At 37.4% G+C, this 22,559-nt stretch overlaps 2 protein-coding genes across 6 annotated transcripts in view; one reads left to right on the top strand and one right to left on the bottom strand.

Annotated features, from left to right (window-relative positions):
• Positions 1-15,233, top strand: part of abcb6b (ATP binding cassette subfamily B member 6 (LAN blood group) b) — a 38,065-nt gene extending 22,832 nt beyond the window's left edge. For 2 of the 4 annotated variants that reach the window (XM_026272237.1, XM_026272234.1), the window contains exons 17-18: positions 1,327-1,395; positions 6,551-7,891. In XM_026272237.1, the coding sequence (XP_026128022.1) occupies positions 1,327-1,395; positions 6,551-6,662 (181 nt within the window). In that variant the 3' untranslated portion in view covers positions 6,663-7,891. Of the gene's footprint in view, positions 1-1,326; positions 1,396-6,550; positions 7,892-8,738; positions 8,868-15,098 lie in introns of those variants that run through there. The other 2 variants (XM_026272235.1, XM_026272236.1) reach the window with 2 other exon arrangements.
• Positions 7,899-19,067, bottom strand: LOC113108870 (uncharacterized). 2 transcript variants are annotated; one of them, XM_026272238.1, is made up of 7 exons: positions 18,403-19,067; positions 15,162-15,383; positions 13,638-13,808; positions 13,377-13,508; positions 13,120-13,289; positions 10,869-11,105; positions 7,899-9,759 (listed from the first exon to the last, which is right to left on the bottom strand). In XM_026272238.1, exons 1-7 carry the CDS (start codon positions 18,866-18,868, stop codon positions 9,568-9,570), a joined length of 1,590 nt encoding a protein of 529 aa, XP_026128023.1. In that variant the 5' UTR covers positions 18,869-19,067; the 3' UTR covers positions 7,899-9,567. The 2 variants fall into 2 exon arrangements, with proteins under 2 accessions (XP_026128023.1, XP_026128024.1); XM_026272239.1 differs by having other exon boundaries at positions 7,899-9,756.
• Positions 19,068-22,559: the final 3,492 nt, after the last annotated feature.

The following is a 22,559-nucleotide window of genomic DNA, read 5'->3' as shown; positions in this document are numbered from 1 at the left end:
ACCGTTTTTTTCTCGTCTTTGTGTCACATTCCACCACTCTCGTACTCCTGCTGTCGCTCTTGGAAAAAGCGCCTCTGCCCGTCCAGCGTCTCGGTTTCCTTCTCCCTAATGTTTTTCCCTCTGTCTCTCATTGCTCTCCTCTTTAGAAAATTGTAAACACATCAGGATCCGAGTCTGCCAGCTTTGATCCCGTCCAGCCTCTGAGACAGTGGTGTCACTTTGATCTGTTTTGGGGTGGTGGTTCTGGGGTTAGCGATCAATAAAGAAGTCTCCGCTCCTTTGTTTGAAGATGAAGGGCAGCTGAGAGGATGACCTGCAGAAGGGTTTTGGGTGTGAATTAAAGGAGTAGTGTGTGTGGATTAGATTAAGAGGGATCTAGTGCTTAAAGACTTTGCTGCTGCTTTAAATTAGGGAATGCGTTTACAGTACATCGGCAGCTGAATCGTTCTGCTTTGTGAACAGGATACAAACAAGGATTAAGATTTTTTTTGATGTGATGCAGGAATACAAACAGGCTTTAGGGGCAGAGTAAGGGACCTGTTTCCCGTCTGTGCCCTTTAAATGTGAAGTCTGATGTTTTTATACTGCAAATATTTTCTCTTACCTAAATTATTATGCAGACAAGTAAGCTGTTTGTATGTTGTAAATATTGTTGCTTAATGGAACCAGCAGAGCGTCGCCTAATTTTTTTTTTTTTGAGCATCCTGACCACCCCAACACAATAATTTGAGTTTGAGGCAGGACTATCATTTATATTTCCAATAAGTGGAAAGCCACAGAAACACTTAATTGACAGCAAATCTCTATCAGGCGACCGAAAAGTTGCAAGTCTGAATGAGAAGAAATAACTCCCCATGGCAGTTGTCAAAAGTTGTCAAAAAATGCCTGTCATTGGCCGATGGCAGTGTCTCGGCTGGGTTTGTCATGGCCTGAAGATGGTTTTCAGGAAACCTCTATGGGAATAATTTCTTTTTGTTATTCCTCAAGGTGATGGTGACATTTTCTGTTCACTCTGAGATATTTTATCAGCTGCAGTATCAGCTCAGTATCTTTTGTTGGATACATTCTGTTCCATACTGAAAGGCTGATTTTTTTTTTATAAAGCCTGATAACCAATATTAAATAATAAAATGCATTTACATAAATAGCTACAAGTGAATTTGGGCGTCACAACATTATAATGTACAATATGATAAATTATCATGATTGTGAGGTTTGCTGAGGATTACATTTAACGTTGTTATTCAATTATTAGTTTGACAGAGATGAACTTTGAGCAGTAGATCATTTCTATTTAATGTAATGACGTTCATTTTGTATTTTCAGGTTATCCACCATCATCAAGGCCGATCAGATTCTGGTTCTTCATGATGGGCGGATTGCAGAACAAGGAAGGTCAGTACTGTGTGTGTGTGTGTGTGTGTGTGTGTCCTCAAGCTTCTGTTACTCTGAGAGAAAAACCTACTGTAAAGTTTCAAAGACACCCCCTGCGTGGCCATTTCCCAGTCAGAATGAATATAAAAGAGGAAATGTGAAACCCTCTCTGTCCTGATTGAATGAAATTCCTTTGGTTCGGTGGAGAGTGAACCATAGAAGACGTGTTGGGACAGAGAGGGTCTTCTTCATCCTTAGGAAACCCAAGATCTGTGTGTGAGAGTGCGTCCCAGAGGCGGTGTTCTTGTTATCAGTCGATCTGTAGTCTTAACCTGAGGGCCGTCTGAGTGCATCCTCATCTTCCCAGAGACAGGATATAGTCTCTCAGTGTCCGAGCGGTCCACACCCTGCCTGATCGGTGTGTCCTGTCTCGCTGCAGGCCCTCAGGTGGTACACACACACACACACACACAAAGAGTTCCTCCCTTAAACCTGACGGATACACACACAGAGTGTTCCACTAATGGATTTTTCCATTTATCCTGGCCGTTCAGCCCTGGTTTTAACCCTGTGCTCACTGTCCTGCACTTTGGTCCTTTGATATATGAGCCACAGCCAACAGACCGTCCGCAAGACACACACAGCCGTCAGGGATGTAACTCCACACCTCGCAGATCCAGCCCTGACTGACACTGCGATGTAAACATGACCCACGCAGGCTTTTAACCCACAGGAACAGTGTATCGGAATACACACGTTCACAGGAAGACAGCAAGGTGGGAACGTCTATTCGGGGAGGTGAAGGGTTAATGCTTTCAGAATAGAGGAATTAATAGATACACCTTGTGCTGCCCCCTTAACAGGCTACTTCCCGAAAAGAGATGTCTGTGCTCTGGGAAATATCTGGGAAAAGATTTGACAAGGAGGGAAGAAGCGAGGTTCACATGGTCGTGGGAAACCTGGAAGTATCCGGGAATTTAAAATTAGCGATTTTTCAGGCCTGGAAAAGTAATTTATATTATTAGTGACTATAAATCATTCTGATTATGCTAATCTAAAATATTCAGGTGATGTGATATAAGTTATATGATAATCGTAATATATATATATATATATATATATATATATATATATATATATATATTAGTGGTGGGCATAGATAAATTTTTTTAATCTAGATTAATCTCACTTTGATCTTGAAATTAATCTAGATTAAAATGGCTCATTCGAATTCTGCCGAAGGCATTCAGAATATGTGTGTTAACCAAATAAAATTGACAAACAGTAAGTCTTTGAGAAGGGGTTTATCAAGCTAGGTGGTGCATTAGAAAAGGGGCTCATCTCCTGTTTCCAAAATGCATCACAAAGTGCTTGAAAAAAATGTAAACTAATTCCACATTGCACAAGGTGCAAACAACATTACGCCTGTTTCACACCAATGTTTAAGTTTTTTTTAAACTTTTTTTTTTGATATATATCAAAAATTATACCTGGTGTCTGAATAATTTTTGGTTTGACTGTTAAGACTACAAAGAAATTCAGTCAAGAGCAGTGAGTGATTTTCTTTTTCATTTTCTTGGATTAACATTACAGCAGACAGTAGCTAAATTAGGCGCGGTCACTTTAAGAGGCGATGAAGCGTCCAATATAATACACATCCCATTTTTTCCTCAACTGTTTACTTGCACTTAAGAGATAACTGACAGCTTTTTCGATCATAATTTCCAAGGTGGATATTTTGACACATTTTGTATGTATTTGTCGGCACAAGATCAAAAATAAGCAAATTCGATGTTCAAGTGTTTTGAGAAGCCTTTCAGAGCTCGGTTCAGTGTCACTGTCCGTGATACGCGGCTCTCTCTCTCTCCGCACCAAACACAGCGCGTGAGTAACCAGCTCTGTGCAGCTTTTCCGTGTCTTGTGTTTGGATGCTTTAATGTTTAAATCGACAAGCGGTAAGACTTAAAAACACGTGAAAAAGATAAGCTTTCATGACGATGTGCAGCAGTGGCCCGTCAACTGTCCAGAGCATCTTTTTAGGCTGGCCTCAGCCAGTCGGTTATATAAAATATCAAGGTGAAAGTCATCATAGCTTGCTTCGTATAGACCCAGCTCCCAACCCAACTTTGAGAATAGATTAACGGCAATATTTTTTTTTATCGCCCGATAAGAGTCTCGCGTTAACGCTGATAACGGCCCACCACTAATATATATATATATATATATATATATATATATATATATAGGGCCAATTCTTTTATTTTTGCTGTTGACTGAAAACATTTGGGTTTGACATGATGAATATGAGACTAGATGAATATCAGACAAGAGAGCAACATTTCAGCTTTTATTTCCAGGTATTTTCATCTGGATCTGATAAACACATAGAGATTCAAGTTATTCTCTGTTACTTTTCATTTTTTTTAAGAAGACGTGCTGTGAGGAATGAACATTGAATTGTGATGCCGACGAGGCCTGATGCCGCAGATGATCTCATTCTAATGAGTCATTTATTTTTACTTTATTAGTGTTACTGTGACATAAACTTGAACACATTCACTTGTTGAAATTTTCCCAAACTATAATGCCAAACTAAAATATGTTGAGTACAACATCTTAAAATATTGTTCATAAGAATTGAAAGATGACCTTTCATTGCATCTAAATCTTGTTGGACTCATCTACATTTTAGCTCGCATTCTCCGGTGATTTATTAAAGGGCATAGGGCATCTATGGGTGGAAAAAAAGCACAATTATGAAGCTCAGAAAACATGGAGAATCAGTCAGAGCCGTTGCACAAGGGCCAATGTTATCTAAGAAAGATAGAAACCACTGGTGTACTAAGTAACAGACCGTGAACTGGTAGACCAAGGAAGACCACAGCAGTTGACGACAGAAACATTGTGTAAAGAAAGACCCCAAAATAACTGTTATTGACATCAACAACAATCTCCAGAGTGCAGGAGTGAGGGAATCACAATCTACTGTCCACAGAGACTTCATTACAGAGATTAACTTACAGAGGTTACACCTGAAGGTGCAAACCAAATGAGCCTCAGAAATTCTGGGCAGAGTTTTATGGACTGATGGGACAAAGCCTAACCTTTACCAAAGTGATTGAAAGGCTAAAGTTTGGAGGGAAAAAAGGATCCATTCATGATCCCAAACATACAACCTCATCTAAAACAAAGTGGAGGTAATGTCATGGCTTGGGCGTTCATCTTAACTGATGTTGTAACACATGACGGCAGCAGCAAAATGAACTCTACTGAAATAGTTTTGTCTTCCAATTTACAGAAAGATGCAACCAATCTGATCCTTCATCATGCACCAAGATAATTACCCAAAACGTAGTGCCCAAAAACAAAGGAGCCCATCAGGGGAAAGAGGCTTTAGACTGGCCAAGTCCATCTCCAAACGTAAATAGAGTATAAATTTTACCTGCTAAAGGAGAGACTGAAGGGAGGAACCCCCCAAACCTGAAAGAGGCTGTGGTGAAAGTCTGGAAAAGCATCACAAAAGAAGAATGCACAAGTTTGGTGAAGTCAGTGGGTCACAGGCTTGATGCAGTTATTGCAAGCAAAGGATTTGCAACTAAATATTAAGTTTTATTCACTTTAATCTAGTTTAAGTCAATCTGTTCCAGTACTTTTGGACACAATAACAATGGCTTGGTTCAAACAAAAGGTGTGTTGTGTTTATCAGATCCAGATGTGAATACCTGGAAATAAAAGCTGAACTCTTGATCTCTTGTGTAATATTCATCTTTTGATGTCAAACCAAATATTTTTCGTCTACAGCAAAAATTAAAGAATTGGCATCACTGTTCCAATACTTTTAGAGGGGAGTGTATATATAGCTAAAATGTTTTTTTTTTTGTTTTTTTCTTTTTATATATAATAAAATATGTTTCAAGTACAATATATGATAACACTTTAGTATAGGGTCCAATTCTCACTAATAACTAGTTGCTTAGTAGCATGCCTATTATTGGCTGTTTATTAGTGCTTTTAAAGTACGTATAATGCTTGACATCCATAATCCTACCCAATACCCTAAACTTAACAACTACTTTATAAACTATTAATAAACAGCAAATTAGGAGTTAATTGAGGCAAAAGTCATAGTTAATGGTTAGTTAATAGTGAGAATTGGACCTTAAAATAAAGTGTGACCCAATATGTTGAAGATTTTTTAAGAATCCATATCGAGTAAGAACAACAACAACAAAAAATGGGAGAACTCATGAAAATTTCTTAGTGACTATTAATTTTTCTAATTAAATATAATCAGATATAATAAATGTTTTTAAGTGCAATATTTTAAAATTAATTAAAAAAAGATTAAATACAGTAAGGACCAACAACTGGTAATCTGGAATTTTCTTAATGACCATAATTTTTCATCAGCCTAGTTGTGCTCATCTTAAAATATTCAGACTTCAAATAATATATCTTTTTTAAGTGGAATATTGTAAATATTGTCCAGTTAGGATAAACAACTGAAAAACTCATGGATATTTATTGACCAAAAGATGTAGGGTAAACACTGGCCATTTTATCAATTTTTACAGGTAATAATCCACTTTTCCAGCTGCTACAGAATGAATCTTCTAGTGTGATCTTCCATTACGAATCTCTACACTCTCGTTCCCAGAGCTCAATGCCCCACTGCGTCTGCTTAACTTTTGATGTCATACTTCTAAGTAATTGATGCTTCCACAAACTTGACCCTAGTCCGACCCTCCTAACTCTGTTTTAGCAATCTGAGAAAAGGAAAGGAAAGGAATAGAGATGGTCCTGAGAGTCTCGTCACCCTTCAGTGATTTCTGGAACCAGAAGGAAGCCTTCATTTGGCTTCTCCGACCCCCTGTGAAGCTGAAATGCTCTGAAGTCCCTTTAAGATTAGCCAGTCCACTTTGGCAGTGCCTTGGGCAGCTGTTTTCAGTCTAGGTTATAGTCTAGCAAATCTCCTATTTTAAATGTACAGTACATGTAAAAAAATAAAATAAAATAAATAAATTCTAAAATTTAGACAGTGTTTAAGGTTAAAACTCAGTTTTCAAAGAAAAATAGAAAACTGAAACCTCCTTGAGTTGCAATTTCTCTTGTACACTTTTGAGCAAGTGCTCTGTCTGCTTACAGTATGTTGTGTCTGACTGCTCTCTGTCTGTAGGCATGAGGAGCTGCTGGCCATGGGGGGACTGTACGCAGCCATGTGGTTAAAACAGCAGCAGACCCCAGAGTCAGAGGCCTCTACAGATGAACAGCCGCAGGAGCCACGATGATGATGAATGGTGATGGGGGAAATCAATCAGGATAATGGTAAAAGAGTTCATCTCAGACACGGGGGCACCAGACTGCACAAAAGTAATAAACTACGAAGAGTGTTTCTCAGGGAAGGGTGTCAGGGTTAGCTCACCCTAAAATGAAAATTGTCCTCATTTACTCATTACCCTCATTTTATTCCAAAATTTTTTGACTTTTTTTCTTCTGTGCTTTGATTTTGAGTGTTGGCAACCAGTGGTTCCCATTGACTTTTATTGCGTGTACATGAACACTTCTGTTACATTGTTTTCTTTTTCTTTTTCTTACATGTAACACTTTTGTTTACATCTGTGTCCATCACTGTAAACTGAGGAGATGTGGATGAATCTCAGTACCTCAATACAGATGGGAATTGTAGATAACATGTTCACTTGCTAAGGGTCATGTTTCTTTCATTATAATACCGGCACAAACATTTTAGTCACATTATATATTGCAGTGTTCATGTTACTCTGTATTTACCAAAGTACACAGTAAATCTAATGAATTACATGTACTTTCCAAGTGCATTAGGTTTTCTTTGATGTTATCTTTATTATTACATTTCAGTAACATGAATTTGTAAAACACTGATATAGTATTTCAATTGAAGTATGTTAACATGTACACTGTTAAATTTAGGGATCCCAATTTCAAAAAACCATCAGACCTCTTTATGCTGAGCTAAACATTTTCAGCAAAGTGTGAATGCTTCACCAAACCACATTAACTATTATCCCCCTTCACAATAAATCTATCACATCTGTCCTCCACCTCCACATTTATAATTTGAGATCGGAACATAGAAAATACTCGTATACATTTAAACCATTATTTTAATATTAATGACATGCTGAACTTGAGAGGTGTTTGATATATATTCTTTTTTTTCTAGGTCTTTGATTTCTAGTTTGATTTTAAACAATTTTGTATTTTTGAATTTGCTTAATTGAACAAGGAATTGAATTCATTTTAAAAGATTAACTGATGGATATTAAAGGGACTTGACATGAACAACAGGAACATTCAGGAATATTAGGGGGAAGAACATCTGTAGGCTTTGGATATTCTTAAAATGATAATGTGCTTTATGAAGAACAGATGCTGCCTTTCATGGAAATGTTAGGTGTTTTGTACCTTTTTTTTTTTAAATGTGCACAAGTTGGTCAAATACTTAATAAAAAAAAATAAAGTCCATAAATTAATGCAACTCTGACTATGTACAAAAGTTAATTTATTTAGAGTATTTACATCTTTTCACTCCGTCTATGGTTTAACACAAACAATGACATGTATAATCCTTTAACACAACTGACATTAAAATCCATTCATTAAGTAGAACATGACAGAAATATTTACAGGATAACACATTTCTGAACTATACCAAAACGGATATTTATCTTTAATGGTTTAGGCTTAGAGTTAAAGATTGGCTACAATGCACTGAGGTTTGATGGGGCTTTGGCCCACTCACATCAATACTATAAGAAAAGTATGAACTGCTGGGAGCCCATGTGAATGTTTAAAAGTTTGGGGTCAGTAGGTTTTTTTTTTTTTTTAATACAGTAATACTTTTATTAGGCATGGACACATTAAAATGATCTGAAGTGACGGTAAAGATGTTTATAATGTTTAAAAGATTTCTGTTTCACATAAATGCTGTTCTTTTCTGTTAAATGTTCTACTTTCTATTCATCAGAGAATTCTGAAAAAAAAAAATGCACCACGGTTTTCAGAAAAATATTGATAAAAATAAATAATAATAAACGTTTGCACCAAACCAGCAAATATGATTTCTGAAGGATAAAAATCCATTTTTGAAAGGATTCAAATATTAAAAAAATAGAAACGTAATTTTTAATTGTAAGAATATTTACTGTTTTGATCAAATAAATGCAGCCTTGCTGAACATTAGAGACTTGATTATTTAAAAAAAAAAATCATACTAACCCCAAACATTTGAACAAGAGCGTATATTTCTAAACAAGTAGATGCACTGCAGAAAAATATCATCCTACTGTTTGTAATTTCTGAAGAATGTGCATGAATTCCCACAGGAGCTGGCGTGGGGCCTGAAATACCTTCTCGTCACTGTCAACATTATCGGCGGCTGGCGATTAAATGTTTGCGGAGATAAGCGAATACTGCGGACAGAGTGGTTAGTACAGTGTGGAATAAGAGGTCTGACTTAAATACATGCTTGCAGAGCCCAGTGTCTGCTAGGGTCCAGACGTGGTGAGGGAACATTTCTCATTACTAAATCATGCCGGACCGCCCTGTCCCTTACTGAGCTGAAGGAGGGACAAGTAGATTTGTCCTGAAATGTTCAAGTGAGTGTGAGGTGTGTTTCAGAGTGGCCTTGTCACCATTGTTCAGTTCCAGGCGCGCCCTGTGCGATGACCCACGGAGGAGCACTCTGGAAAAGGAGCGCGGATGCCCCTGCGCTGAACCCCCACGGCAGGCAGAGAGAGGAGAAGTTTGCATGGGACGCTCCCCACGGGACGCCTTCTACAGAGCGGCAAGCAGGGGAAATGAGGTTCAAAGTGAGGACATGTCAGACGTTTTCTCTCTCTCTGTCCTGCATTACCGCCTCTTCTGTCGATCTCTTAAGCACACATTATGCAGTCTCCGTTCCTCAACAGCTTGTCACGGTCTGTGTGCATCACCGGGTGAATATTAGTGCGCACACACAGGGGTATTTTATTTATTTTTTGTGAAAGGAAAGAGCTGGTCATGGATTTGTGCATTATACAAAGTCATACTTCTAGGACTACTCATTGGTACTTGGTTCTCATGGAAGTCCTCCACTGGAGTGTCCGGATTACGTATTGGGAACAGTCGAGTTGGCTCTTTTCCTTCTGAATGTCCTGGAAGCGGTCAGTTTGCTCAATTCCTGCTGTTGTTGGTCTTGGGCCGTTTTTGGTACCACAGAGCCGTGGGGAGGTTCTGGCAGCCCATGTACTCCTTCCTCATTTCGGCTTCGGTGAGAGGAGGGGTGGAGTTGCACGGGGCACCGGCCAGAGTCACGTTCATCAGTCCCAGAGCAGCATCAGCCAGTCGGGGCATCGCAGAACTCTGCTGTTGCATTAAGCAAAGAAGGAAAGCGTTTAAAGCCTTTAAGTCAGAAGATAGCTTTATGTAGAAAACAGACAGAAATGTAAATTATTTCACAGAAGATCTGAAATGTAAAGGTTGTATTGGCTACCAAAATGACACTGTGACTCGACATTTGATTTTGTGACCATTTTTAGTCAAAACTGACTTTGGATTCGGTCCTGTTCCACAGACAAAGCTGTCATTATAAAAAGACTTAGCAGAATAAAGACCGTGAGTCATATTGTCTGTGTTTATGATGTATGTAGGTCATAAAAGTGGAACTTGCCTCTGTCCTCTTTCAATTTACAAAGAAAAGAGCAGCTGGGATATTCAGTTACACTTAACATTAAGGGCCCATTGGTTAACTTAAGTAAAAATTAACATTTCATTTTTACTATATTAATTTTTGTTTGTTAATACAGCTGTTCATTGTTAGTTCATGTTGGCTCAGGTCTATTGAAGAGATAGTTCACCTTCAGTTGCTGGTCCCCAATGACTTACATAGTCTTTTCCCCCATACTATGAAAGTCAATGTGGACCAGCAACTGAAGGTTGATCTATCCCTTTAAACTGTTGAAAGACACATCTTGATTTGAATGGAAAATTAATAAATGCTTTAGAATTGTTTTCCATTGTTATTTCATGTTAACAAATGTAGTTAACTAATGTTAACAAATGAAACCTTATTGTAAAGTGTTACTAAATATTCAAAAGTGTTACTGAATACATAGAGTGAGTAAATGATGACAGAGTTTTCATTTTTGGGTGAACTGTCCCTTTAAGCATTTAGAATCATTGAATCACATAAACAAGTTTGCTTCTTTTCTTTTCTTTTTTGTGAATGTATGAGACGTATCATTCATTAGCTCCTGTAAATAAATAACTAGAAGATGAACAAAGTGCAAAGTGTGTTTATAATTATAAGAATTGATACATGATTGTACAGCTAATATAACTGGAAGCAGCTGACACTGGAAGCCTCACACGAGACACAAATGGTTGTGCACTTCTTTGTTTTGTTGTTTTGTACAATCAAAAAAAAAAAAAGTGATCTGAACAGCCCAGATTCATAAAGACTTGAAAAGTCTCACCTTACTGAGGTGGTCTATGAGGCACTCGGATGGGTGCAGAGAGGCCCAGAACTCGGCTGTGTGCACCCAGGGCAGGCCGTTCAGCAGCACCACATTGACGTGTTTGAGAGATCCCGTCAGTCTCTTGCTGAGGACTCCACTGTAGCTCTGCTCCACAAAGAGCAGCACCCGGCTGGCCCTGCACCCAGCCAGATCCGCCAACAGTTCACCCACAGAGTAACGCTCCTTCAGATCTGCCTGGAGAAACATAATATATACCATTAATCCATCCTATAGAGCTTTCCTAGCATATAAAATGAAAAGTTTGATAGATTCTGCCTTAAAATGCCATTTATTGTATATAAGTCTGGACATTACAGTGATTTCACAACATGAGATAAAAGCAGTGCAAGGACTTGAGTGGAAAATGCTTTTATAAAACAGCAATTATAGACTATTTATTGTTCAAAAGTTTAACATGTGTGAGAATTCTTTTATTTTTTTTTCAATTGTTTTTATTTGATCAACAGCACAGTAAAAACAGTTTCTGTTGAATACTTATTCAAGAATTGTTAATATTGTCAATGTTGAAAGCAGTTATGCTTGATGTTTTTAGTAATTTTCTTAGAATTATTTGATGATTAGAAGGTTCAAAAGAACAGAATTAATTTGTAATATTTATATAACTGTAATATTATTATTAATTTATAATAGAAAAATATTATAATAAAAATACATTTTTATCATTAAGAACCCCCCCCCCCCCCCCCCCTCTCATTTTCAGTTTTTATCTCATCACTATAAAATAATTTTGTTCTAGTTTATATTTTAATTGCATCCAATGCACTTATAATTCATTCATGCAGGGCACTGTTTCACTTAAATGACTGTGGTCTATTTTAAGGCACTTCAAAAGGAGAGCGGACATTAATTTGTCGTGGCATTCAGACTCGTGGCAGTTATTGAAATGAACAGTTAGCCGTACTCTTTCTTCTCGAAGAAGAAATGAGCAGCTTTCCTGTGGGAAGCCGAGCGTCTGGTGGCCCTGATCCTGTGTGGTCCTTGTCTCTCAAGCCCCTCTTTGTCACTACATCCCTGTCTGGGGATCAGGTTGTTGCCTTTGTCCCTAGAGAGTCTGTCCCTATTGTCATGGAAGGGTGAGCTTTACTGCGCAGTCTGCTCCCTTCTGTTTGCCACACTCTAAACATATGGCTGGGATTACTGACCACCTTTTGCAAAGGATTGTGGGATTTTGGTGGTTCATCAGGAGTGTACTTTATAAAAGCAATATCATTGAATGTGTGCCCAGTTTCTGGAATGATTGTATTACTGATAGATGAAAGAGGTGGATGGCTGGTCTATTGTGAGTTTCTTAATAAGATTGAGGGCTTAAGATTGTGCTGGATTTCTCTATGAAATTTGATCTTATCTCTCTCGTGTTTCTTGTTAAGTGAGGAGTCTGGTCTGGGTTGCCCATGTGCATTAAGGGAATAGGTTTTGACAAAGCATCCCCTCTTGGATGTTTGCTGAACAGGTGGCGCTCTCATTAACTGCACTAAAAATACTCCATGCACTCATAAGACAAGAACCACCAAATTGCAAAGTGTCTGCAGATTCCATGAAACCAAATGAACAGATGAGAGTCAGCTTCCATAGTGTAATACTTTTATCCTTTGGTTAGTGGGCGCTTTGAAGTGGTGGTCTTGAGGAAACACGTTGGATTCATTTACGGGAAGATAAGGAATTCCTAAACTCTTTTTATTCATCTGACCTCTCTGTGGTTCCAGGAACCCCCACATTTATAACAAATCTACTTCAGCACTTTCAGAATAACACCGAAGGCCTGACTGTGAAAATATAATCCTGTTACAAAATCCACTGAACTCAGATATTTCCAAAACGAGCGGTTTTCAACCACTACAGAGCACAACAGCTGGGTTCCAGAAGTAAAAATACTTTTTTTGCACCCCCCTCCATAGAGGAATCAATTTTTGGTAATGTAAACACCTTTTAAAACTGACCTGCCATGGTGTCTGAGATTATGAAAGTAATGATAGAGGCCGTAAAGCGGTGTGATTTCACCTTTCATTTTTAAACCTTTTTCAACAGTTTGTTTCCTCATACAAAGTGTGTTTTTCCTTAATTTTATATATTATAATTTTTATATTTGTCATTTTTTAATGCTTTATTTACATGTTTTAATTGTGTTCATGGTTTCCACCAAACTAAGAGTTTAAACGTGTCACACTACACACCAGATGCACACACTCACAATGCCGTTGTTATTGCGGTCCCAGAGCAGCATGGTGCCGTCGTTGCGTGTGGGGCTGTTCAGGTACAGAACCAGAGAATCCACACAGTGCTGCTTCCGGCAGATGTAGGAAATGTGATTCCTGATCACTTCTTTCTCTGTGGCTGGATACATGCCCTCGGCCTCTTTAACTGTGGAAATAAAGACAATTTGTGAACATCTGAATATAAAGCATTAGGGTAAATTAAAAGCTTAAAAGACTTGAAATGTCCTCTGACCTGCTACCTGTCCATTCCCAGCAAAGAATGTCTTTATGTGGTCCTTATGGAAGCCGTTGTTCCTCAGCATCTGGTCGAAGAGCTGCAGGTTCTTTGCATGTTGTTGGTATGTTATCTGCTCCTGCCAGCCACCTGCACGTGCACAGGTTAAAGGTTATGTAGGAGCGGCATACCTGAGACAGCTGATGAGTCCAAGTATTCATCCAGCATTTCATACGGGTCAGATCATACAAATGAGTTCTTTGAGCCGGTGTTTTGTACCTGACAGGAGAACAGCATGATCACAGGTCTGGTAGAGGCGGCAGGACAGGTGTGTGGCCAGGCGTTGCTGATGGCACCGGCGGGTGTTTTTATTGAGCTCACAGCTGGAGATGGGTGTGCTGGGACTGGTCAGCGGCAAAGGCTGCGGGCATCTGGCAAAGTCTGGGTGATCTACAGCAACAACCACATTACCACATTACTTCAGATCCAAACATGATATGGTTCATTCTAAATATAAACTCTTTCTTCAGCAAATCTTCCTAGTTAGAATTTACATTTTCTGTAGGAATCTGCTTGACTGGGAATCATTGCAACGGGTTAATGTGAATTTGCCACTTTGACCAACATAAATCTTTGTAGTTTGAAAGTGAATTCTGAAAGTCTTTGTCCATTTTTGTACATTTCACGTTGGAATACCCCTGTGACCATCCCTTTATGCTGAATTCAAGGCATGGTGCAATTATTAGATAACTCCGACATTCTACTAGGAGCTGTTCCCATCCTTGGACTCAGATTAATGCACTTTTGTGGCAACACAATTAACATCATAATGAATCCATAATAAATTTAAAAAGTAGTGGCTGTTATGCATATGTCTTAGTAAATGTATAGTTTATTTAGCTTAAATGGTTCCTGTGGCTCAGTGGCAGAGCATTGCATTAGCAGCGCAAAAGGTCATGGGTTCAATTCCCAGGGAACACAGATACTGGTCAAATATATATATATATATATATATATATATATATATATATATATATATATATATATATATATATATATATATATATATATATATATATATATATAGCTAGAATTCACTGTAAGACTCTTTGGATAAAAGTGTCTGCTAAATGGATAAATGTAATTGTAACATTAAATAGTTTAACGTAGCTATAGCACAGAGTTGAATAACTATTTATGTTGTTTTGTTTATTTTCATAATGTCTTTGCATTATTATAACATTAGCAGTAGTCAGTTATACGATTTTTAAATATTATGAAAGAACTACTTAACTACATTTGACAGCCATTTTCAGGGTTTTGCAGCTGTTAGGTAGTATAAGCAGAGCTCTCTGATTCTACATGGATGTGAACTTTTTTTTCCCTCATACTTGCAGTAATTCCTACATGACTTAAACACAAAGAACTGTGTGATTTGTCCACTGTAAATGCTGAATGAATACCTCTCTAAAATAAGTATTCCAAGAATTCATACCTGGCTCTGTGACAGCAAATAAAACATTTTTAAAAAGTCGCAATTAGAAATGCTTAACCAGAAATGTTTGGATGACATGTATTTGGAGCGGAGGCATATGGTTAAAATTAGCAAAATTGTGGGTTTTGTAAAAACAGATAAAATTACATACAAAAAAAATAATAAAAAGCCAGATTCCTGATTCAGAATTCAAATAACTTGTTGATTGTTTTATAATTGTAATTTGTGCTTCTTTCTCTTCCTAGGAGTTTGTCACTGACCTTTCAGAGATGATGAAACCTGTTGAACTCTACTATTCATTGACTCACCCACACAGTGCAGGCGTTGGGTTCGGTTGCTGTCTTTCACTCCCACTACCAGAGGGAGAAAGTGAATCTCACAGAGGCCGCTGCTGTGCTCCGCTCGGCCGGTTCGGCCTGTGGTGCTCCTGCGGGTTCTCACTCGGCTCGCCATACGGTCGCTGCGACTCCTCCTCCGCTTCAGCTGGTTCTGGCAGCGTGTCTTCACAGCCATCGTCAAGCACTCCTCCCCTGTATACATGTTGCATGAAACAGTTAATGTACAATCTGCTAATAGTCGCTTGCACTCTTAAAAATGAAGGTTTTGGTGCTGTTAAAACACACTTTTGGATTCCACAAGAACCTTTTAGTGAACAGTTCCTAAAAGAACCACTTTTTATTAGTGTGAAGAACATTTTAATAACTCTCTGTGCAATAAAAATGTTCCATGCATGTTGGAACCACAGATGCCAATAAAGAATCCAAGCAACAATCCATTATGAAGAGCAATGTTTTGGGTTTATTGCTTGGTGATTATTCACGAACATACCAGTGTCAATATTTGCCCAATGTTTATGACCTAGATAAATGAGAACCTTTGCTGTCATTTGTCTTGGGTTTATTGCTCTGCCGTTGTCTTGTGATCATCCACCTGGCTTTAATAAGTTAGACCTGCCTGCAATGCTAATTTCTACCCTGAGAATGTGACAAAGAGAAACTATCCTTTCAGGAAAAGCAGTAATAATGACTTTTAAACAGGCATAGCATCAGGCTGGGCAAAACAGCTTGCATTCCTTTAGTAATCTGCCATAAAACTGCAAACTATCCTTTCAGGCACATGCTACACTTTAGACAAGACTGCAGCAGGGCTACTGACGCCAAGTCATTTTTGTCAATCAGTTTCACACAGAGGAAGCCTGAATTAGACAGCAGCGCAGGAGGTGTAATCACAAGCCATTATAAATCCATTTACCTTAACAACTAAAATTGGTTCTTACAATGAAAGGTTTCCTTGGCTGGCCATGATTTGGTAATGTGGGGTAAGACAGCATCAGTAGCCCTACAGAGTCTCTCTCTGTGGTCAGTTGTATCTGAGGCCCATTCAGAGAGAAGATTGGGATGATTTTAAATGTGGCCAGAACTAGACCCAGCTTTCATTCCGGTCTCTGATTCTCACCGCATCTTCAGATGAGATGGTCAGGTTTGGACACAGCGAGACTTGAAAATGGTTCCAGATTTGGATCTGAGTCACACAAACCCTTCTGCCTTGAGCTCGAGTGTAAACCAGAGCATTTTTGTTTACCATTTCTAATGTGTCTGCTCATTATTGCCCTTCCTGAGCTTCATTTTGTCTCCAGTTACTAAGAATATTTCTTGAAACAATTTGATTTGAGGAAGGCTTGAGGCCCGACATATGCGCATTAGCCTTGAAGAACTGTCTTGCAATGAGAGATTATTTAAATATATTTACATAATTACCACGTCCCCAAGGCAGATTCATCAAAGAATCCTGAAAATACAAATAATCACGGTTTTCACAAAAAAATATTAAGCAGCACAAGAGTTGTCAACATTGATAATAATAACAACAAATGTTTCTTCAGCAACAAACTATCAAATTAAAGTGATTTTTGAAGGATCATGTGACACTGAAGACTGGAGGGTAAAGATGCTGAAAATTCAGCTTTGGATCACGGAGGGAAAAACATTTTGATATATATTCAAATGGAAAAGTTATTTAAAATTTTTGAAATTTAGTAATAATGTGAATTTTAAAATAACATTTGTAAATAAATGTACTCTTTTTATTTTTCCAGAAGTAGTCTAATCCCACACAGGATGTTGGGATATCCTAGCCAATGAAGGAGAAAGACACATCAAAGTTGCCTTCAAATATTCACCAGATGAAGGCATCTCAGTAGATGGGAATTTCACACAATTAATTGGATACGGATATCTCGATTCTTTACCAGCATACATTTTCATCCGCAGCTGCAGCCCATATGAAATCATAGTCAAATAGTCTGGTCAAGATATTAAATGACTTTCTTCTGGATGTTGTTAGTACATCAGCTGTCATTGCGACACTTTAAGACAATCTGATGCTTGCTTCAATAACAGTTTATGCCCTAAAACAGAAAATATAGTAGAATCAACTTTATCATCACAACTTTTATAGTCTCATTCATCAGTGATGATGCAAATCAAGTTTAGTTCAAAGGTGAGGGTTTGACTTGTGGACTGGGGCACAGCTGAACCCCGTGTTAAGGACTGAACTCTCAGTCAGGAATGAATTATTGACCGTTCTTATTGTGAATGCATGAATCTCGGCTCAGTCGTGTGTCTGCCCTCCACTTTCCCTGCAGGGGGTCCGTGGTCTGACTGCTCCCAAGAGCAGATGCTTGTGCAGACATCAGACTCATTCACACACCTCACACACAGCTTCATGTCTCAGGGCAAATGACCTTTGCTTAACTTTTTAAGTGTTAAAGAAGACATCTGGCTTTTTATAAAGCAATATTGTGTTATAATTCCATGTTCATCAATTGACATTTTATACCAGACATCTTAGAGTCGTCTATAATGTATATGTCAGTTTTGTGTACACCATTTTGCAGGACTTTTCTGCTATTCCCTGTAAAAGTTTTAAATTTTGAATGAATAAATATTATGCATTATAGTCTTCTTGTTACAGTGAAATTTATGTTACTTATAATTATTTTGTGACATTTTTCGGTGCTGTAAATGCACATTATTATGATAATTAGTGTAGTAATTACATAAAATGTCATTATAATTAGTAAGTGGTCCCGATAGCTAATATGAGTAACATCCTTTTAACCATGGTAATTTACACTTCACATTTTACACTTTACATTTAATCACACTGGTAACAAATTAATAGCCATGCTACTTTTGGTTTGAAGGGTCTAAACAGCTATAAATTAATATGAAGACTTTTACATGGCGGGTGTAAAAAGTCACATGAGGAGAGCTGTCTAATAACAGTTTGATTACAGATATGTTCGTGACAGAACAAATAAAATAAAATAAATCAGCTCTTTTGAAACTTTTTTTTTTTCCATTGGACTATACGAGAGTAAAAATACGCTGCAAATAGGAACATTATAATAAATGGGTTAGCCTGCTTTATTGGGTTCAGTAACGTGTAGCGATTGCCACAAGCTTTTATTTACTCAAGTAAAATTTCTGTTCTCTCGTTAAGACTGATGATTTTAAATCTCCGGTTGGACAGATCAAGTCCACTTACCCAGGTAAATGCCGTCCATATGAGCACATTTCTTCTTGGTTGTGTTGAAGTCCACGTAGAACAGCACCACCGGGTGTCCGAAGCTCTCGCCGGGGCTGGGGTCCAGCAGCAGCGCGGCGTCATGCGCGCTCGCGCCGGGGTACAGCTCCTCGTTCGCCCTGCGCTCATCTTCCGCGCTCGCGTCCGCGGAGAAGCCGCTCTGTTTGGACTGCAGCGCGCCGCTCGAGTATGAGTCCGGCAGGATCGCCAGCACTTTCCCCGAGCCGGACTCGGTCACGTACACGACCACCCCGCTCAGGTGCAGGTGGGACAGCTTCCTGCACTCGCTCTCCGGCAGAGAGACCCTCCGGCACAGGTTGAGCTTCACGTACTGAAGTCCAGTTCGGACCCAGCGGTCCAGACGAGACCCGCAGCACTCGCCAATGAGTAAAGCACAAATAAGAAGGGAGAAGCACTGGAGCTTCATGCTTTGGCTGTGTAAAGGTCTGTTTGGATGCCCTGGCTTGCTTGTGTAGCTATTTTCGGGAAAGTTACTTTTAAAACGACTTTGTTCCGCTGGGGAGGTGCGTGTTGGACGGTCAGGGGTCTTGTAAAGTTTGGAGAGACGCGGCTCTCTTCATTAAAGGTGCTCCGAGCAGCATCCAGATGGAAAGTAATGAGCTGTAACTCCATCACATGCTGATGAACAGAGGAAGGAGAGAGAGAGAGGGAGAGAGAGAGGGAGGGAGGGAGGACTGAGCTGCCTGTAAAGTAATTCCCATTAGCAAAATGATTATTTGACATAATTTTATGATAAATTATTATATCAAAGATATTCTAAAGGAAAACAACTTGTTTGAAAATGAGCAGCTGTAAAATGCTGCCACTCTATTTGCATCTTCATGCATGAACTTTTTTTTCTGGAGCAAAGAGACCCCAAAACACAAATAATGTTGCAGTTCTATGATTTATTCATTCATTTATTTTAGATATTTTATTAACTCTTATCAGTGAAATTATACGGTAATAATTTGTATTTATATTATTAAATTTGTTTATTAACATCTCAAACTCAATAATTTAGAACAGTTATATCTTTAACAGTGTTGGCAGTTTAATTTGATCTTATAAGGCTCATGTACAATCTTGTGAAACTAAAATGTGTTTCTTAGAAAATGTAAGTTTTATGGAGAATTTTCCACTTTCGCATAACATACTTAACATAACATACATAATTTAAGACAATTTAACCAGTAAAGTGGTTATAGACTGAATAAGAGAAAGTATTTGGCAGAATAAGTCATCAGGAGAGAGAAAGAGACTAATTTTTATATCCACATGAAATTGCATTGGAAAAAGTCTTGTCCATTTTTCAGTGTTGACATGTTGCTGTTACATTTTTTTCTATCTCACTTGGATAGTGTTAACATATGATAGTGATATCATTTAAAAAATAATAAGCCTCTAAATATTTTAGATCTGGGTTTTTGGTCTGCTTCAATAAGTAGAAGCCTGTGAGAGACCGATGCAAAAGAATCCTCAGCGCAGCCTAAAGATTTGAAATAAAACTTCATATAAAATATACATAAATATACATTATAAGTGTACATATACATAGGAGATGCAACAATACACCATAACATTTTCGTCAAATGAAAACAATACATTTTGCTTAGCCTGAAAAACCTTATTCTGAAATTCAGCACGAACTCCATGATTACACACACAGTATTATTATTGTTTTTCTACGACTGAAGTTATTGGATCTGACCAGAGAGTGGCGCTGTTTTCTCATTTATTGTAAATTAGGGCACCTCCAACATGGTCATATTTAAAGCAACAACTTGTCCAATAAGTTATAAAGTATTTTTGAATAACAGACCTATAATTATGATGAGTAATTCCATGATTTTTTTATAACAGTATGATTTTACAACATTCTTTCTGATATTTCAAAGCAGATTAAAGAGGTCTTTTATCACCGCATATTGTTAGACACATCTTTCATGACTGTGCAGTTTGTGAGTTTCTTCTGGACATGATTATACACCTGTGTGCCTTTAATGACACTTAATTAGAAACATAATCTGCATGCAATTGTACTTGTAAAGTCCCTCTTCTATTTTCACAGTAGGAAACTTTTGTTGTATATTCTGTATTGTTAGTATAATGGCACTATTTCTTAACTTTGCTGATCTTCATCATTTTTAAGGTTGGTTTTAATTTGATTGATTGATTGATTTATTGTGCTTTATTGTAAATGGAATATCAGGTTACAGGAACATAATTTCTAGACTTTTAGTTCTTGACACAAAAGCAGATACACAGGCCTACATTTGTTTTGTCATTTATTCTCAGATATTTATTCCCCTCAGTACTGTCCTTCATCCATTACCTGTAAGTGTGATTGTCTTTCCATGGTAATGTAACCACAACTTCAGTTCTGCATTTTGTAACCCTATCCAATGTCATGTCAGTCTAGGGCTCATTGAAGAAAAGATCTAATCGAGTCCTCTCTCACCTGAGAATCTAACACGACAGCACAGCACTGTGATTTCACGAGGGTTGCTGAAATGATACAGTTTCATCCTTGACTCAGACTAAAAGGTATTGCAAAGTTTAATGTAAAGCCACCAAGATGTGTTTAACAGAGTGTGTGTTTTATAGCAACGGTTTGCTTAGTTCACCAAGTGTGTGTGTGTGTGTGTGTGTGTGTCTAAGGGCAAAGCATCATGGTGACCTGCTGAGAGTTTGAATTGCAGGTGGTTTGTCACAATGCATATTTAATTTAAAGTGCATTTGAGATGGCGATACTGGGTTACGTCATTCTGTGAAGGAGTTTGCAATAGCTTGAGTGGATACTGGATTTTAGTTTAGTCAGTTGACTCAAGCTTTAACACAGATCTGGATCTGTTGTTCTCTGTTTAACTGTGAGATTATTTAGTTTAATACTTAAGAATTTATCAGAAAAGATGTGAATTTGTAAAAGGTAAGTTAAATTTTTTTCTTGTTGTTGCTTTTTTCCCCATAACTTTCAGATGTCAATTTTTTTATTTATTTTTCTATTTTAGAAATGTATAATTAGCCAGAGCTTCAAAATATTTATTATATAGAAATATTATTGCCAATTGGTCTATATATGTATATGTATTTTGTATGGAGGGAACACCACAAATGATTGTTACAAGAGATATTGTATATAACTATAAGGTTATAATAATTTCATCATCATATTTTTGGTATAGCTGGGTAACAAGTTAAACCACAGTGTTCAAATGTTAGAAACCTTATAGTTTATCAACTACAATATTTAATTACCAAAACCACAACAAGACATTAATACATGCACTTACATAAAATTACATTAATAATTAAACCTCAGAGAAGTATTAGCATAACTATTGCAGTTTGTGTGCTAACTAGCATGGCCTAAATATACTGTGTACAGTATCAGTTCATGCATTCGCAAAATAAGTGTTGCGTCATCATATGTTATTCACAATAATTTATAGTAAATACTATAGTGTCTTTGAATCATACTAGTAAAATGCTTGAATTAATTTGTTGTGGTACTATAGTTGCTGTGGTAATATAACAACTATAGTAATATAAACAAATTACTTTACCCATTACTGTACTAAGTTTTCTACAGTTATAGGATATATTATACTACAATACACTACAGTTTACTGTAGTAATATCTAAAGTACACTACAGTAGTTATTACAGTTTGTCAGTTCACTAGTTAATACAGTATGCTGTGGCAAGTGTTGTAAATACTAAAATATATATAATACACTTTACTATAGTATAGTTCAAAAACTCTATAGTATTTACTACAAATTATTATAGTATGTTTTTCATTTGGGAGCCTTTATATACTGTATAATATGTTTATATTACATTTAAAATATGTTCATTTTAATTGTATTTTAGTCATTTTATTATGAGTTTATTATGTGAAATTTACATTTTCATATATTTCTATATAGGATTTTTTTTTTTTTTGTTAGAAACGTAGGCTACTTATTAATTTCAGTTAGTTGCCAAGGCAACATTTTCAATTTTTAGTTTTTTTTTATTATTATTATTAGGCTATTTTTCTCATGTGATGTTAATCTATAACCGCTTTGTTTCAGTGACTGAAGGCGAGTTTTAATATTTTACCAGCAGTAATA

This window comes from Carassius auratus, chromosome 9 (genome assembly GCF_003368295.1).
Source record: "Carassius auratus strain Wakin chromosome 9, ASM336829v1, whole genome shotgun sequence".
Classification (NCBI taxonomy): Eukaryota; Metazoa; Chordata; class Actinopteri; order Cypriniformes; family Cyprinidae; genus Carassius; species Carassius auratus.
Note: the sequence above shows the minus strand (reverse complement) of the source record. Positions and strands in the feature narration are given on the sequence as shown.

What these genes read in the sequence shown, in the direction of transcription:
- LOC113108870 (XM_026272238.1), bottom strand. Translation starts at nt 18,868, where the DNA reads ATGAAGCTCCAGTGCTTCTCCCTTCTTATTTGTGCTTTACTCATTGGC. An exon ending in TGGGAATGGACAGGTAGCAG is followed by an intron (nt 13,290 to 13,376) that starts GTCAGAGGACAT and finishes TTATTTCCACAG; the next exon opens with TTAAAGAGGCCGAGGGCATG. An exon ending in TCATAGACCACCTCAGTAAG is followed by an intron (nt 9,760 to 10,868) that starts GTGAGACTTTTC and finishes TTAATGCAACAG; the next exon opens with CAGAGTTCTGCGATGCCCCG.